This window comes from Bombus impatiens, unplaced genomic scaffold (genome assembly GCF_000188095.3).
Source record: "Bombus impatiens unplaced genomic scaffold, BIMP_2.2 scf_0733, whole genome shotgun sequence".
NCBI lineage: Eukaryota > Metazoa > Arthropoda > Insecta > Hymenoptera > Apidae > Bombus > Bombus impatiens.
This window is the reverse complement of record NT_177152.1, coordinates 544230-560937: the sequence shown is the minus strand read 5'-3', so window position 1 is coordinate 560937 and position 16708 is coordinate 544230. Positions and strand designations below refer to the sequence as shown.

The 16708-nt window shown below is 29.8% G+C and overlaps 1 protein-coding gene across 5 annotated transcripts in view; it reads left to right on the top strand.

The window, feature by feature from the left end:
- Positions 1–998: 998 nt before the first annotated feature.
- The window catches only part of LOC100742478 (zinc transporter 1), a 26280-nt gene continuing 10570 nt past the window's right edge, over positions 999–16708 (top strand). Inside the window, exon 1 of one of the 5 annotated variants that reach the window (XM_012390163.3) lies at positions 999–1141. Coding sequence is in view for 2 of the 5 variants with exons in the window: in XM_024370311.2 (XP_024226079.1) it covers positions 11917–12053 (137 nt within the window). In the remaining 3 variants the exon portion in view is untranslated. Of the gene's footprint in view, positions 1142–11277; positions 11420–11688; positions 12126–14048; positions 14186–16708 lie in introns of those variants that run through there. The other 4 variants (XM_003492437.4, XM_024370311.2, XM_033322938.1 and 1 more) reach the window with 4 other exon arrangements.

The following is a 16708-nucleotide window of genomic DNA, read 5'->3' as shown; positions in this document are numbered from 1 at the left end:
TTCTCAACGCGAGAATTGATTGTAATTTCAACAAATAAATAAAAAAGTACATATATACTCATCACATGTTATGCACTGTATAGTACGAAGCACACCATCTTCATTTAAGTGGCTTATACTATATTTCTCGTGACGATATACTCAAATGTCATTTTCGTTATTATTTTTTCTAAGTTTATTGATTTATTTCTTTAACTGCTTTCGTTATCGTTATTATCGTCATTATCAACCGATTAAAGACAGCAACACATATGTATTAGAAAGTAGAAAGTAATTTTTTCAGTAGACGATATTTTACATGATGATTTTGCTTCGTATGACAATGTTCCAAAACACACGAACATGATTTTACAATTAAATACGCAGAGAGAAATGATCATTAACAAGTTTTGAGATATAAAGCAAATAAGTACTATTTATATATTTCTTTATGTAACTTATCTACTCATTACTAAAATACTGCACGTAATATATTTTCTAGAATTGTCGAGTAAAATAGAACGTTTGAAAACACAAGAAACTTAATAATTTACTGCAGTGTACGTGTTTTGTAATTAATTTCTGCTGACGCACACTTGAAGATGGTGGAGGTCGCCAGTATTTTTTAATTAGTTACGAAGATAAAGATGATCCGTAAAATTTTATACAGGTTTTTCCAATATTGTAGTTAAAAAGGAGAAATTCTAAATACATTGCTATTTTGATGACTAGGAACTGCGTATCTTGTTAATAAATTGACTGAAAAGTTTTTTGAGCAAACTTTCTGTGTACATGCAGTAATATAATAGTTCCCGATAAATAAAGTCAAATGAAAAATTGCATGAATTGTATCTCCTCCCATCGGCTTTTGACTTTCAACAATTAGATACAAGTGATGGCTTGCTGTTATCACAAAGCTGTCATGGTTCCATGTTTGTATGCTGATTGTCCGATAATGAAAATGATAATCTTGGGTTATCGGGTGCTGCCTACTTTTCCGATAATTACAATGGTCAAAGATACAGTTCAAGCAAGTTCGGAGACAAATGTTCGATCGCTGTCAAGTCATTTGTGACTGTCTCGTTCAACATCGGTGAAAGTTTAACGAGGAGGAAGCGTTTTTTTCGTTACACCGTGAATATCAAGAGAAATTAAGAATATTGTAAGTTATTTTCTGTAATATATCGTATAATAATATTATTATACTATTAGGTTAATGACGTTAATTATGCAAAGAATAGTAGACAAGTAGCATGGGTTGCGAAACATTTTCTTTTTCCAAATGATTCGACTTCTGTGTGTTTATTTCTTCGAGTCGTGTTGAGATATCAGAATCGTTCCGTAGATAAGAAAACTGCTAAAAACAGTAAGTGGATAACTGTTACGACTAAAAAGAAAAGATTGATCTTTAGAGGAAATATTGTTATATAAATTAACTCGTTTAGATGATAAGATTTCATGTTAATCAGTCTATTTAGTCTATTCTTTTCTAATACTTCAGTACGCTGAATAAAATGTTTTGACGATAACTTTGTCAGTAGTCAGTGTCAGAATAGTATATCGATTTGCAAATTGTACAAATTAATAATGAATGAGTTAGCAAACTATAAATTTAGATTATCCATTAAAACATATGGTAACAATATATTTTACTACTTGCTATTGTATTTACTACATATCTAACGTGTCTCAACTAAATGAAATCAACTAAATGTCTGCCTCCTATGTGAAGGGATAAATGTAACGGTTGAAAGAACTTTTTCTCAAGGCTATTTTTTCGCGAGATTTTCATATACAAAATTAAAATATGAAAAATGAGTTCTATTGATATTCAATATCTATACATTCAGAGTGAATTATATAAAACAAACATTAATAATAGTAGGTAAGTTTTTAAAATTACAAGGAATTGATTCCCATATAAATGTAACGCACTACTGTTGGTCTCTTTTAATGTTAGGAAATGTTAGATTAGGTTATTAGTTAGACAAAGTTAGGAAATATGGACAGAGAAGAAAAAAAAAACTTTTGAAACACGTCGAAACTAAAGAGACCAATTAAGTTTTTTTTAAATATTGTAAAATCATACATATCAATATGTCCTTATGCGTTGGCCGATGTTTTCCGTTATTCCATGTAGGAAAGTATTAAGTTTTTTACGCCAGAAAATCAGCTCTGGAGACTATTGTTGTTTTATTTCAAAAGCACATCAACGACAACATATTTTCTTAACGATATTGTAGCCTATAACCCGCCGTTATTTAGCCTTACCATAATTTACGAGTAGACTGAGGCATCGATGGAGACCTCGAACAGGGTGCTTGAGTGAATGTTTAGAAAATCGATAGTCGACAACTCGAAATCGCCAAGCTGTGAGGCGAAAGATAGTTTGCTGGTGGCAAGCGATCTGCCAACCATCTTGACTTGAGTAAGTGTTTGTTTCTGAATCCAAATTGGTGATCTGATATTAATTTTTCTTCCTCTGTTAAGAATCTAAAATGGACATGATTTTGGGAATTCTGGTTGGTACTAAACTTTCGGCGAGTTTTCTACTGTCTGCCTGAGAGTAGAAATTCTCCAAGGTACTCTCAAATGGGCACACAATTCAACAATAAGATTACCAATTTGGATTGAGAAACAAACACTCTACGATAGAGGAAATGCATAGGCTCGCCAACGAAATTTTACTAGCAATAGAAAAGAAACAATACTGTACAGCCCTCTTCATGAACATCGAGAAAGCATTTGACAAAATGAACCAGGAAAGCCTCTTACAAACAATCAAAAAACATTTCCTGGAACAAATCCACCACTTACTCAAATCATACCTAAGCAACAGAACCTTCGTAGTAAAAATAAACGTATATTCTGAAGTTAAAGACATCAATGCAGGGGTACAGTAAGGAAGCGTCTTAGAACCAATATTATACACACTATACATGGCCGACATACCAAGAAAAATAAAAAAAAGGAAAAAAACAAACCCGAGTAAATGCAACCATATTGCATTTACAGTACGAAAACGGAAACCACCAATATCCAATTGAATGGCACGCACATAACACAAACAAGGCAAGTTAAATACCTAGAACTCCACTTAGGCACACAACTTACATGGAAGCAACATACTAAATTAATTATAGACAAAATATGGATAAAAAGAAGACAGATGTACTCGCTAACTAGTCGAAACTCTAAACTTAGCATGGAAAATAAACTAAAAATTTATAAGACGATAATAAAACCAATTTGGACGTACGGAATACCATTATGGGAGACAACAGCAATATACACACACAATGTCACAAATAAACTAGAGTCGCTACAATCGAAGATACTCAGAACAATAGTCAACGCCCCATTGTATGTCAGAAACGAAGATATACGCAAAGACCTAAAAATACCAACGGTCAAAGAAGAAATCAGCAGGCACGCAAAAAAATACAAGGAAAGAACGGCGACACATCCAAACCAGCTGGCTACTGAAGCGAGCAAAACTCTCATATAAAGAAGACTAAAGAGAATACACTCCACCGACCTCACTAAAGAAATAAAATAGAATTTGAAGATAGCTGGGAGTAGCTATCTATATGTTATTTAGTAGTAAAGCTAGAAAAATTTGCCGAATGTCCAGCTGGACAAATCGTAAAGTACAAATTAAATAAAAAAAAAATTTGACAGTATTCTCGAGAGAAACTACCAAAAGAAACTCTCAAATGAACACTTACAATTAGCACAATGTGTGTAAAGGTCAGTGGATAACGAGCTAGAGCAACTTTGATGAAGTCGCATTAAGACGGCAATAGCCGTCAGAGGAGTGGACATTTCAGAGCTCAAAAGCTATTACTACGACCGGATGTTGGTAACTAACTCTTTGACGATCTATTCTAAAGTTTGTTGCGGAATTGTATACATATTGTGTTGTTTCAATGTATAGGACGTTTAAAGCGATAAAGATATGCTGAAACATGTGATTAGTGATAGTAATGGGATGTTCAACAGGTACTTATAAATCCGAATCGAATCTAATACCCAAGGTTCGTTCTAAATATAGAACCTCGACTTTCTATCAATTGTTTTATCTACCAAATATTACGCATTCTGTGTAATTTTGCACTTTCTAATTTTCTATAGTTAAATGCATGAAAATCCGCAGTCTATTCATAAGAAATAATAGTTCATTCATTGTACTTGCCAAATATTCGATCTTTACAAACTGGTTTCGAATCATGGAACAGGAACTTACAGGTTTAGATTTAGGAACGGGTTTAGGAACGAATCGAGCCATCACAAGTAAGTATATGTAAGTACATTAGAAATGTAAACGTATCACAGAAGAACTGCATGTAATTAAATTATGAAGTTGTGGATCTTATAAGACATGTTGTTTTTATAGAACCTATTAATTTTCATTCGGTATCAAGCTAAAATAGATTAATTTTTACAATATCGGTATTGGATAGTGGATAGGTCTCATTTCTGATTATTAGAATGTGTCACTACTTGAAAATCTTTTGTAATATAATAATAATATCAAAGTAATGAAAATTATATGAATGAATATTTGATTATATGAATGAATATTAATGAATATTTTTGAAAGAATATTTACACATAAACATCTTTAGTGTTCGAAATGTATGAACGAGGAACGATATGTTCGATGTTTAGACGAAGCATCAAGATTATATCTTGAAATATTTAAGTGGGCAAGATTTTTTCTTTCCAGTTCTTTCATTTTTGAACCATAAGTCACATCGATTTTTTTTAAATGATAGACAATTCGATCAAGTAAGATAACGAATGGCAGACAGTTCGACATTAATGCAAATAATGATATTTAAATGTGAATGTATGTATAACAGTAAATAGAAATAGAAATACATATAGTAAATAGTAAAATATATTGTTCTTATGTACGTCTTTTAAAATTTATAATCTCATAATTCCAATTCCATGAGAAGATAATAAATATTGCTTGTAAATAATCATTCATCATTAATTTGTACATTTTGTTGAAATGCAAATACTATTGCAAATTGACCAAAATGTCCAGATGCTTATGGATGTTCCACGTACGAAAACAGTAATTTTCACGACAAATTATAGGATAACGGGCGGAAAGGTTAACTAAACAGTATCGAAGGTCAACACGTAAACGGGCGATTTGTCAATAGTAGAATCGAGTAGAACCTCGTTTATCTGTATGGATTGGGGACAATCCATTTCGAATAGTCGAATATGTAGTTCCTATAATAATGGTTCACTATACGTATGTATCTAAAGCACTCATTCCAATTCTTCTTATTATATACGTAATATTCTTCAAATATTAAAATCTCTAAATCCCTGAAAGTATTTTGGATAAAAACAAATAATTATATATATTAGTATATTCGTTATAAGAATATTTGATTGTACATGTATGTATTGGGCCGCCCGGGAAGTTCGTTCCAATTTACATTTCGATTTCGATTTGATATACATTTATGGGACTATATAAGTGCCATTTTGTTCCACAACCTTTCTCCATCTTTCACACAACTTGAATATTCCACCCTTCCACAACCTCTCAGGTTTTGCGGCGAGAAACTTTTCAATATTGTCTTTCATGTCAACCAAATTCCTTAAGAATCGGAACGAATTTTCCGGACGACCCAACACAATTGAAATTACGCTCGATTGTAATTCGGATAACAAAGGCTCAGCATTAACTCTTGTTCGTATAAACGATACGACGCGACCGTAATCTGCAGGTATATAAATAAGGTTCTATTGTATTGTAATGTATTGTATTGTACGGAATGCATACCGTACTCAGTAATTTGGAAAAAATAACTTTCGACAAGTCCAAACATTCCTCTTTAAACGTGTCATTCCTACTAAACATGCGTAAAAGACACATACATCCACACATAATGTTTATATTCTTGACTCTCTATGTTGTTTAAATGAATTTCCTGTAATTTTTATCTATACGTCAGACTATCAATGATTATATTATGGAATGCAGTATCAATAAAATACTACATTTTTACACCAAATACGAAATGCATCAAAAACGGTTCGAATTTCTTTTTCCAAAAATTATGAACTGACGTTTCTATTATCTTTTGTTGATTCTATTATGCGAAATACATCGTTATTTCTATTTATTTTTTATGTGTACTATTATTATTTCTTTTCATTATCATTATTATATTTATATATTGGTGATTTAAAAGATTAGTCGTGTATAGTATTTATGAAAACACGTGAAGTACATTTGATTATTGTGGATTGGATTTCTGATATAAAGCGTACTTCCTTTCTAATTGATTTATGTATATATTTATTTCGTTTTAAATAAATAGAAGATATTTTAATATAGAATAAAATTTTTTTGTAATTACATACAATATTTAGAAAACGGTGTTCTTTGTGAATTTCAATGACTTTTGTGAACATGTATAAAATCAATATTCGGAGTAGCTTGATTTAGATATTTATACATATATGTGGTAACTCCTCGAATTCTATTTTGAAGATATTTTTAATACAAAAATAATTTTATGTTGAATAAACATTAGGCCATAAAATTAAAGGGTCGCCAAATTTTGATCAAGATGTTGTCGATATTTAAATTGCTGTAATTCCACGAAAAAGAATCGTACAACAGACTACCTAGACTCATTTTAATGGGTGAAACCCCTATTTTCATACCCCCAACATTTTTAAAGATCTCTTTTTGTCGTAAAACGGTGTGAGAAATTTAAGTTGCTTTCTTCCTTTCCAAATTTTAGAAATTCAGGGGACTCTACGGAGTTTTACAAATTCTTTCTGAGATTCGTTTTGAAATCGTTTTATAAACGTTTCCCATTTAAAACGAAATTATAAGAAACTGATGCGCTATTTTTTGCCGTTTTATCCCACTTTAAATGAAAAATGTGCCGCTAGTATTGGAATAACTCAAGACAGACCATCGAGGAGGTTGCATGGTCGAATCTTGCTTGCATTTACTTACATTTTACATACCGGTTGTGCAGTGTCTGAGTGTGTGTATAGTAATTGGACATTTGGTCTGGACATTTGGAGCTGGACATTTGGTAAATAGTACTACAGTATATAGTATACTTGTGTTTATAGTTAGTGTTATACTTACTGCTATAGTTAGTATTCTATATTATGGGGGATGGCGGTCAGGCGGCCTAGAGCCGCTTCATCGCCGTCCCAACGGACCGCGACTAGAAGAGGGGATAGCGCTAGGGGCAATGGCCCCCCTAACGTCAAATTCAACAGTCAGGGAATTGTTAGGACTGGCTCGAACAAGAGGACGCGGGAAAGATAATTCGCAACAGAAGATAATTCATAAGAGGTTCCTGGAGCGCTCTTGTCATACGCGTAGGATGGTCATCGTGAAGTTTTAGTCGGAACGGGTCCGACACTACTCTGCTGTTTATTAGCAGTCCATGAGGATTTCTCCACGTGCAAAAAAAAAAAGAAAAAAAAGTATTCTATATTATGACATCAATAGGGCATACTATAGGGCAACAGGACAATACTATAGAATTACGAAAATAAAGAAACATATGGAAAAAAGTAACTTGATTCTACTTTGTTTTGCAACAGAAAAGACCATTTTGAGAAAACTAAGTTTAGCAGTGTGAAAGTAGAAATTTTGCCCTTTGAAATAAACCAAGGTAGGATTTTCATGAAATTACATCAATTCAAATATCAACAGTTTTTGGGTCAAAACTTAGTGATCCTTTAATTCTGTGGAAAATTTCTATTGAAATAAGATTGGTTCCATATGAAAGTAATATATTTGTTCAATATTGAGAAATATTTCTAGTTAAGTTAGTTAGTCAGTTATTCAGTTAGATAGTTACTTAAGCTAGCTAAAAATATCAGTTTTTATTTCTCTATTACTATCGTTTTTTCTCCTTCTTGTCCCTTCTTTATTGACGTAATTTGGACCTCCAGAAAAAGATTATATTTCTGTATTACAATATATTTATTGTATATTCTTTGTTACGAAAATGTTATTATTATTTTATTTGTAAAATTCTTAAATGCTTTAGATATGTTTAGATGAAGGAATATGTAATTATAATATCAAGAAAGATTTAATAGAAAGCAAAGAAAATTAAATGAAAGATTCAAAGAATATGTAACTCTATCAAGTTTTAGAACAACCAAACAGTTGAATTATCATCCACGATATTAATTAAAGTTGTGAAAAAAGGCCTAACAGTCTAGAGTATTACCGAAAAAAACTGAAAATACAAACTTCCGCAATCAAGCAAGTATGTATGATATTAAAATAAATTACAATAAAAAATCATACAGGATCCGAATATAACTAAAAGATAAGTATCCTGACAAAGAACCAAGATGCAAGACTAATACAATGAAAGAATTATAGCTCTAAGGATTCAGTAAAATCTCATATGTGTAGCACTAATTTATTAGATCTAACAATGTATTTGTAAATGTAATAAAAAGTTCTATGAAGAAGTCAAATATAACAATAATAGTTGAAAGAAATGTATAAATAAAAAAAAAGCGATCGAGCTCTATACGTCTCGCTATTCAAGCGTACTCATTAGCCATGCAGGTATAAAGTGACTTATGAAAGTATATATTTGAAGATTTATAAAAAGCCTTTTACGGGTGTTATGTTTTTGACACAAAATATTGTGAAATACTATCAGTAGACTGCGGATTTTTATGCATCTATGGGAAATCTACATATGGGAATCTACATATATATAAACATCTATAAAGTACCCAAAGTAAGAGAATGATATAAATCTCGATGTTTAGATCATATTTCTTTGGTTGTACCTATTTATAATATTTCATATATCCATAAAAGCTTCTATAGCAAATGCGCAAATGCTTCCACAAGTCATTATATGAATACATGATAGTCAGTTATGGAAGCTTACCTTATTTATCAAAAACTAAAAATGCACTTCGCCACAAAATTATTAATACTTGCATATCAATATCATTATTAATAATTTATTTCGTAGGAAAGTTATAAAAATTAAAATGCTTAATTCACAAAATTCTTAAGATAAAATTACGTTAGACGTTATAAAATCTTTAATTTTTTCAGTACTAAGGAGATTGTAAGCACATTATTGAGGCTTACTTAGGGAGGAGCGGGACTATAGATATTAATATAATACATATTAAGCCTATTACTTTAATAATTTCATATTGATATGATATGTATATGTAGTTTTTGTAACGTTATATTTTATATTTTTACTTCTTTTATCTTAATAAATGCGAAAACGAATGAATTGTGTATGAATGAATGAATGAATGAATGAACGAATGAACGAATGAATGAATAAATAATAATGTCTTAAAATGGCTAAGAAATATTGTAGAGCTAAGGTTTTCACCATAACATTTCATATTTAAGTAAACAAGTCTATGTAAAGGAGCAAAATGTTTGTGACTGTATAAAAAACTTTCATGACTATATTAGTATGTAAAAGTCATTATGTATTAGTCATGTAAAATTTTTTTAAATTTCATAATACATATATTCATAAAACTTTTTATGGGAAGTGCTTAAATCTGGGGTCATAACAATTATAATCCAAATTAAAAAGTACTTGGAAGATAGTTTCCTTAAAAACAATGTGAAAAATTAGACGAATGGCGTTTTCAAATATATAAATATAGAAATATTGGAAACGTATTAAAAATGAATTATGTCTTACTTTCGAGGTATTAATTATTTCGAGGTCAGTAATGCTAATATAACTCAACGACGGCCAAAAATTATCAAAAAAATATTCTGTCATCAATAAATAGTTAGTGGCAAGCAAATAAACTTTGACTATTTATAATGGTTATTTGTAACCAGAGTATTTAAAAATTATTAATTTGTACCTACTTATTTAATTTGTTGAGACGCTTTTTTAAGATTTAGTGATCACTATCTTCCATCTAATAAAAACTTTACCTTCTTTCAGGAACCTTTCCAGTAAGAATTTCAAAAATAACTTCCACTATAACTAATTCCACTATTCAACACGTCCCTAATTTTCTAAGCTTCAATAGATGATTCTTGTAGACCTGCGGGCTAAACACGAATGGGCAAACCGTTTTTTTCCTAGAACCGACAGTTTTCGAAAAAATCAATTTTGAAAAAAATTGCAAATTTTCAACTTGTGTTGTGCTGTTTTGTATGTTTTGTGCTGTTAGAGTAGCAGTTGCCGAGTTGCGGTTGGGACGAAAAAATTCTGTGGACTCTTTTGAACAGAATAATATGTATTGTTAATGCATTATAAACATTTAAATATGTTTAAATAATGATCAATGCGAAAAGGGCGCCTAATACGCACCCAACACTAGCTCGTGATAGATAAGATACTTTGGTTCAAGAAAGCATCAAGAAAAACTAGAAAATCATGTTTTGATTTCAACGTAAAAGTGTAAAAACGAAGAAGTTTGACAAAACATGTGGCGGCGGCAATGGTACTCAATTTCGGCGGTTAAGGACCGTGCGCGTTTACCAATTCCATTAGGCCGAACGACGGGCGAGACATCCGCTAACATGAGTACCACTGCCGTTGCCATGTGTTTCGTCAAACTGCTACTCTTTTATATTGGAAACAAAACATGATTTTCTAGTTTTGCTTGCTACTTTTCGTAACGAAAATATGTACTCTATGGCGTGTTATGGTTAAATTTTCTGCTAGAGCTTTTGGAATAAATTGAGAAATGTAAGCAAAAAATGGCGCGTTTTAGTAAAGTTTACATCATTTTTTCGTCCCAAATGCAATTGCATTGCTTCTACTCTACAAGCGCAACATATCTCCAAAGTTGAAAATTTGAAATTTTTTTAAAAATTGATTTTTTCGAAAACTGTAGATTTCAAGAAAAAAAAATGTGTTGCAGATTTGTGTTTAGCTCACAAAAGTATACGAGAATCATGTACTGAAGGTTTCAAAATCGAAAAAAAGTTCAAATTTATTGAACAGTATTGTTTTAGTCCTTAGTTAAGATCAAATAAATTATTTCTTAATAATTTTTTATTTTAGATAACTTTCTAATAGAGTAATAAATAATTTGGATTTTGAATATTGTATTTTACATATTTTCAAGTTATAAACGATATACCCGAAGTATATACAATTGGTTCAAATAAATAATTTCATGAAGCACAGTATATTGTCATGTACCCATCTATCCAATGCTACACCATTATGAATATTTCGCCTGGTGAATCTTTTCACTCTTGTCTTCTCGCTCGCGAGGTTACTTGGCCCCAGGAAAAAAGCAATAACCTCATTGAAGCAGGAATACAGTGGTTCTTTCCGTTCAAGTCCGTTATCACAACGTGAGAGTACGTCACAAAGCATAACAAGCTGTGTGGTTCGAGGGGACAGACGTGGTGGAGTGCTTGATCGACTCGACTGAAGGCGAAGTGACGGTAAATCGTTATTTCGTGTGGATTTACGGAGTGTCGAGTTTTCATATTGTAGGAGAATCCTTGATTATTCGAACTAGTCGTGAACACATTCTTTAGATAATCGAATAATTTTGTTTCGTATGATTTATATATATTTCGGACAATTTTATATCACATATAATATATAACATAACATTATAAACATTAAAATAAACACTAATTATTACATAATATAAGTAAAATAAAATTATACTTCTTAATTCTATAATAGTTTTAATACATATTAAGTGAGAGTAAAAATGTTTAAATTTAAATGTATCAATGTATCTGTGCATTCTCTATTCTCATTTCTCAATCTTTCTCATTTGGGACCACGCCCAAATTTTTCATTAATTGACGTTTCGATAATTAATTGTTTCGTTTGAAGCCAATCTGTCAAACCATCTGAAGACAACTCGACCACGTGGCTTTGGCAATCGCGTCGTGCTTCATGTTTTTCTTTCGGTATCGCGTGCGTGATGAGTGTCACGACCACATCCGTCGATTGTGTCGTTTGTAGTCGTGATAGATGTACATTTCTGTCACTTTCCACGAATAATCGAGAGTTTTCAAGAATTTTTGAACACCACCCATACTTTGGAGATATTCAAAAGGAATATTACAATCTTTCGTTTAAATAAGTGTAGTCTGTGTATAATAGAGTGTATCAATGTAGTGTATGCGTACAGTGAGTAATGAAATCATGCAAATCGAACGGCAGTTTGTCTTCCTTGCTAATTTTTTTCCTTTTTTTTTTATTTAATTTGTACTTTACAATTTGTCCAGCTGGACATTCGGTAAATTTTTCTAACTTAATTGCTAAATAACATGTGGATGACTACCCCCAGCGGGATACCATCTTCGAGTTTGACTATTTTATTTCTTTAGTGAGGTCAGTGGGGTGTTTTCTTTTTAGTCTTTTTTTTATGAGGGTTTTGCTCGCTTCAGCAGCCAGCTGGTTTGGATGTGTTGCCGTTCTTTCCTTGTATTTTTCTGCGTACGTGCCGATTTCTTCTTTGATCGTTGGTATTTTTAAGTCTTTCTTGCTAGTTACGGTTCCTTTCGTGAAACTGTACTACGGATACTGTTCTCCCATAAACTCTTTGACATAATCATACGGGCATCTCCTTGTTAATGTTTATTACATAAATGGATTTTTATCATTTATTATTATCCTATAAAAAGCTGTATTTTCTACTTTTGATAATTACCTTCAACGTCTAGAATGTCCAATTGTGTAAATACATTTACAATATTTCTATGACTGTTGTAAATACTTTTCTGTTATCTTGTGTACTGTCTATCTGATTTACCTCTATTTAGAAGAGTCATAATTTTCCTTCTTTATGCAGTTTGACAATAATTTTCCATTCAGGCTTGCTTGTTTCCGATTTCCTCCTCATGATTCTTAAATATAAATATAGATACACGTTAAATTTTCGTTTCTATTTGCTGTCAAATCCTGTTAGAGGCATATTGGAGATCATCTATTTATATTTAGGGCTTTGACTAAATACATGTTTGTAAATTATGTACTCTAAAACACGATGTTCAAATACTCCAATTACGTAATATTTGTACTAAATTGTAACCTATAATAAATGTTGTGTAGTTTCTTTACGTGTAGATGAACTTCTCCTAACTTTACGTATATTTAAATGTACATATTGAATGTATATATGCTAGTATAAGCACAATTTTTTTTTTAACAACTCACAATACATGTATACATATTAGAATATACATATATTAGTATAGTGATAGTTCTATCAAAAAAAGTTATTGGATTATGGGAAAAATTCAATTATCCGAACGTTGGTGTCACAATAATCAAATTCTACTGCATTCACCAAACCTCCGAAATGTAGTTTTATATTACTATATATACGGACAACATTCTAAAAATTAGGAACATTCTAAGCGAATTTTCTATTTTTGTCTTCCGTAGTTGAAGAAGTTGGATATTTGGTTTTAAAATGAATTGCAAGTTAATTTTCGTAATTTTTACAAACATCACAATTATAAAAAGATTTTGTGTAAATTTTCGGTTACAATCGAATTTTCGTGACTTTTTATAAACAAGTTATTATGAGGATTATAAATAAATTCTTGTTTATAAGTTTTTATTTTGTGTAAATGAAAAAATTCGATATTTTATTGTATAATAAATTAAGAGTGAATTTTGTGATTTCCATAAACGTGAAAAATTGTCTACGAATTTTCATTTGAAATCGTTTCGTGTAAAAATTAAAAAATTACATATTTCAATCTGACATGTATTGAAAGTGAATTTTTGTGATTTTTATAAACATTTATTATTTATTGTGGACTTTTTTACAAATAACATTTTCTCAGTGTAGTGTTAAGGACTTAATCGAGTTTGTATTATTTTTTACTAAATACTAAATACTGAATACTCGTACAACTTAAAGTTATGAAAGATTGCTCGAACAGAGCAATTATTGTTCATGACGCAATGTTATCGTGACTATGGGTCGCATGAAATAACATCCTCTAATACGTGCGGATTATCCACTTAACTCGGAACCCACGCTCGCGAGAATATATCATATGAAAATGGCAACAGTGTAACATATACGCTTACTATATAGTCAAATGTCGCTCGCCACCTATGAGCTGTTACTAGAATTATAATTAGGAGAGAACACAGGGCGGTTTGGTTGTTGCAGAAGGATTTTAAATTTATCACAATAAGGAAAAGACGGTCATCTGAAATATAAGTACAATGTAATTTTTTTTACAATACAATGAAATAGTTCACATTCTTACAGACATTGAGCTTCTTTTTCTATTTCGTTGGCTAACTTTCATTTTTAATGTTTAAGCATTTTCCTCCATCCTGTACTTAAAAATTGACGATAACTTTCTACAACTTGACCAGTTTTACCTGATTTTGGATCAGCATCGAATGTAAGAATAAGGGACAAGGAAAGCAATTGAGATACAATAAGACTCTTCACAGAATTCACATTTAAAGATCAGTTTAGAAAAATAGAAATTAATTTAACTCTTGTACTACAGTGTCTAAATCCCGGGCTAGTCGATAAATGACAGAAGTTGTGTATGTTAGAGAGGAAACATATGTTGAGATTCTTACGGTCAAAATAATACGGAACATGGCTATCTTCCAAAGACGAACTACACGGGAAACAGTATCTAGGTTCGTTCGGAGATAAAATTCTGAGATTACATTGAATATCGATGTTAACTCTGTTTTAGAGATATGTTTGGCTTCTTATTATTCTAACATAAACAACTTCTGTTCTTTGCCGATTTGTTCAAAGGGATCCAGACATTGCAGTGCAAGAGTTAAATTAATTTCTATTTTTCTAAGCTGGTCTTTAAATCTGAATTCTGTGAAGTGTCTTATTGTATCTCAATGTATGTGCCTGTTATGTCAAAGTACTTTGTTTACAACGTTATTTTTATTTAAGCGATTTTAACATTGATTACGAAAAATATTTGCACACCATTGTGTTTATTATATTAAATTAATTAGATCGAAATATGTTAAATTTCGTATCATTTAGTAATATTTTCATATGACTATAAGCATTCGATATTATAAAAATGAAATGTGTATGGAGATAAAAATGCTCTTCATAGGAAAATAAAAATAATATAATATCCTTATTATATTTTATAATCATGTAACTATGCTGTTTTGAGATATAATAATGAAAAATGTTAGAAATATGAACTTTTTTTTAAATAGATCACTGTGTTAACAAATACAATACATTGGAACTGGGTGTTTTTCATTTGAAACGAAAATAATAAATAAATATAACAATCTAAAACCTAACGGTAACAATTCAGGGCTCCGCGGTACCCAAGAAATAAGTTTGTAAGTGCCCAACTAATGTTCATTACACGTTTATGATTTGATATCATATTAAACAAGATTGTCTATTTCTGTAGGCCATTTACGTTCTTTCTGTGATATGGATATGATTTATATTTTTCTTGTTGATACTCACCATTTCGAAATGTGTAATTTGATTTCAAGATTCAGAGTTATTTCATAGTAGGTTGTTGAACTCGTCTTAAGATCAGCTACAACAATATGCAGTAAAAAATGCATAGCTTTATTTAAAAAAGTCAAGATAGGCTTGACAAAAACAATATTATCAAAACAGTTTTTTGGAAATTTCTTGTATTGAAATTCGTGGCCAATTAAAAGCTAATTAACAAAACTTATATCAAAATGATAAATCAAAAACATTTTTTTCCCAGATTATTAGAAGTGTTTGAAAAGTCGTAGCGATGCGGCAGTTACTTATATTGAGTATTATATACATATAATTTGCATTATGATACTCAATATAGGTACGTATTTAGCAGAGATCACAAAGGTGTTTAAACAATCAATTATTTTAATAAACTGCATTATTTAGCAGGATCATGTTTGATATTTAGTATAGTTTTAGTTTTTAGTATATATATATATTATATATATACTATATATATATACTATAAAACAACATACTATAGTATATCTGCTTATAATATAATAAAATAGGATTATAAAATAGGATTATAAAATAGGAAAATAGGACTATATATATACTATATATATATATATACTATAAAACAACATACTATAGTATATGTACTTATAATATAATAAAATAGGATTACATATTTGAATGACCTACACTGCCTCACAAAAGTATTTCAACACTTATCATGTTGTTTTGTGTCTATATTATGTGTGTCATATAGAATATTTTGAAGTTTCATTAACACTATAATGGGCAGATTATAGATATTTACGCAAATCCATACTTTGAGAACTATATATAACAACATACTATATATATATATATATATATATATATATATATATATATATATATATATATATATATATATATATATATATATATATATATATATATATATATATATATATATATATATATATATATATATATATATATATATATATATATATATATATATATATATATATATATATATATATATATATATATATATATATATATATATATATATATATATATATATATATATATATATATATATATATATATATATATATATATATATATATATATATATATATATATATATATATATATATATATATATATATATATATATATATATATATATATATATATATATATATATATATATATATATATATATATATATATATATATATATATATATATATATATATATATATATATATATATATATATATATATATATATATATATA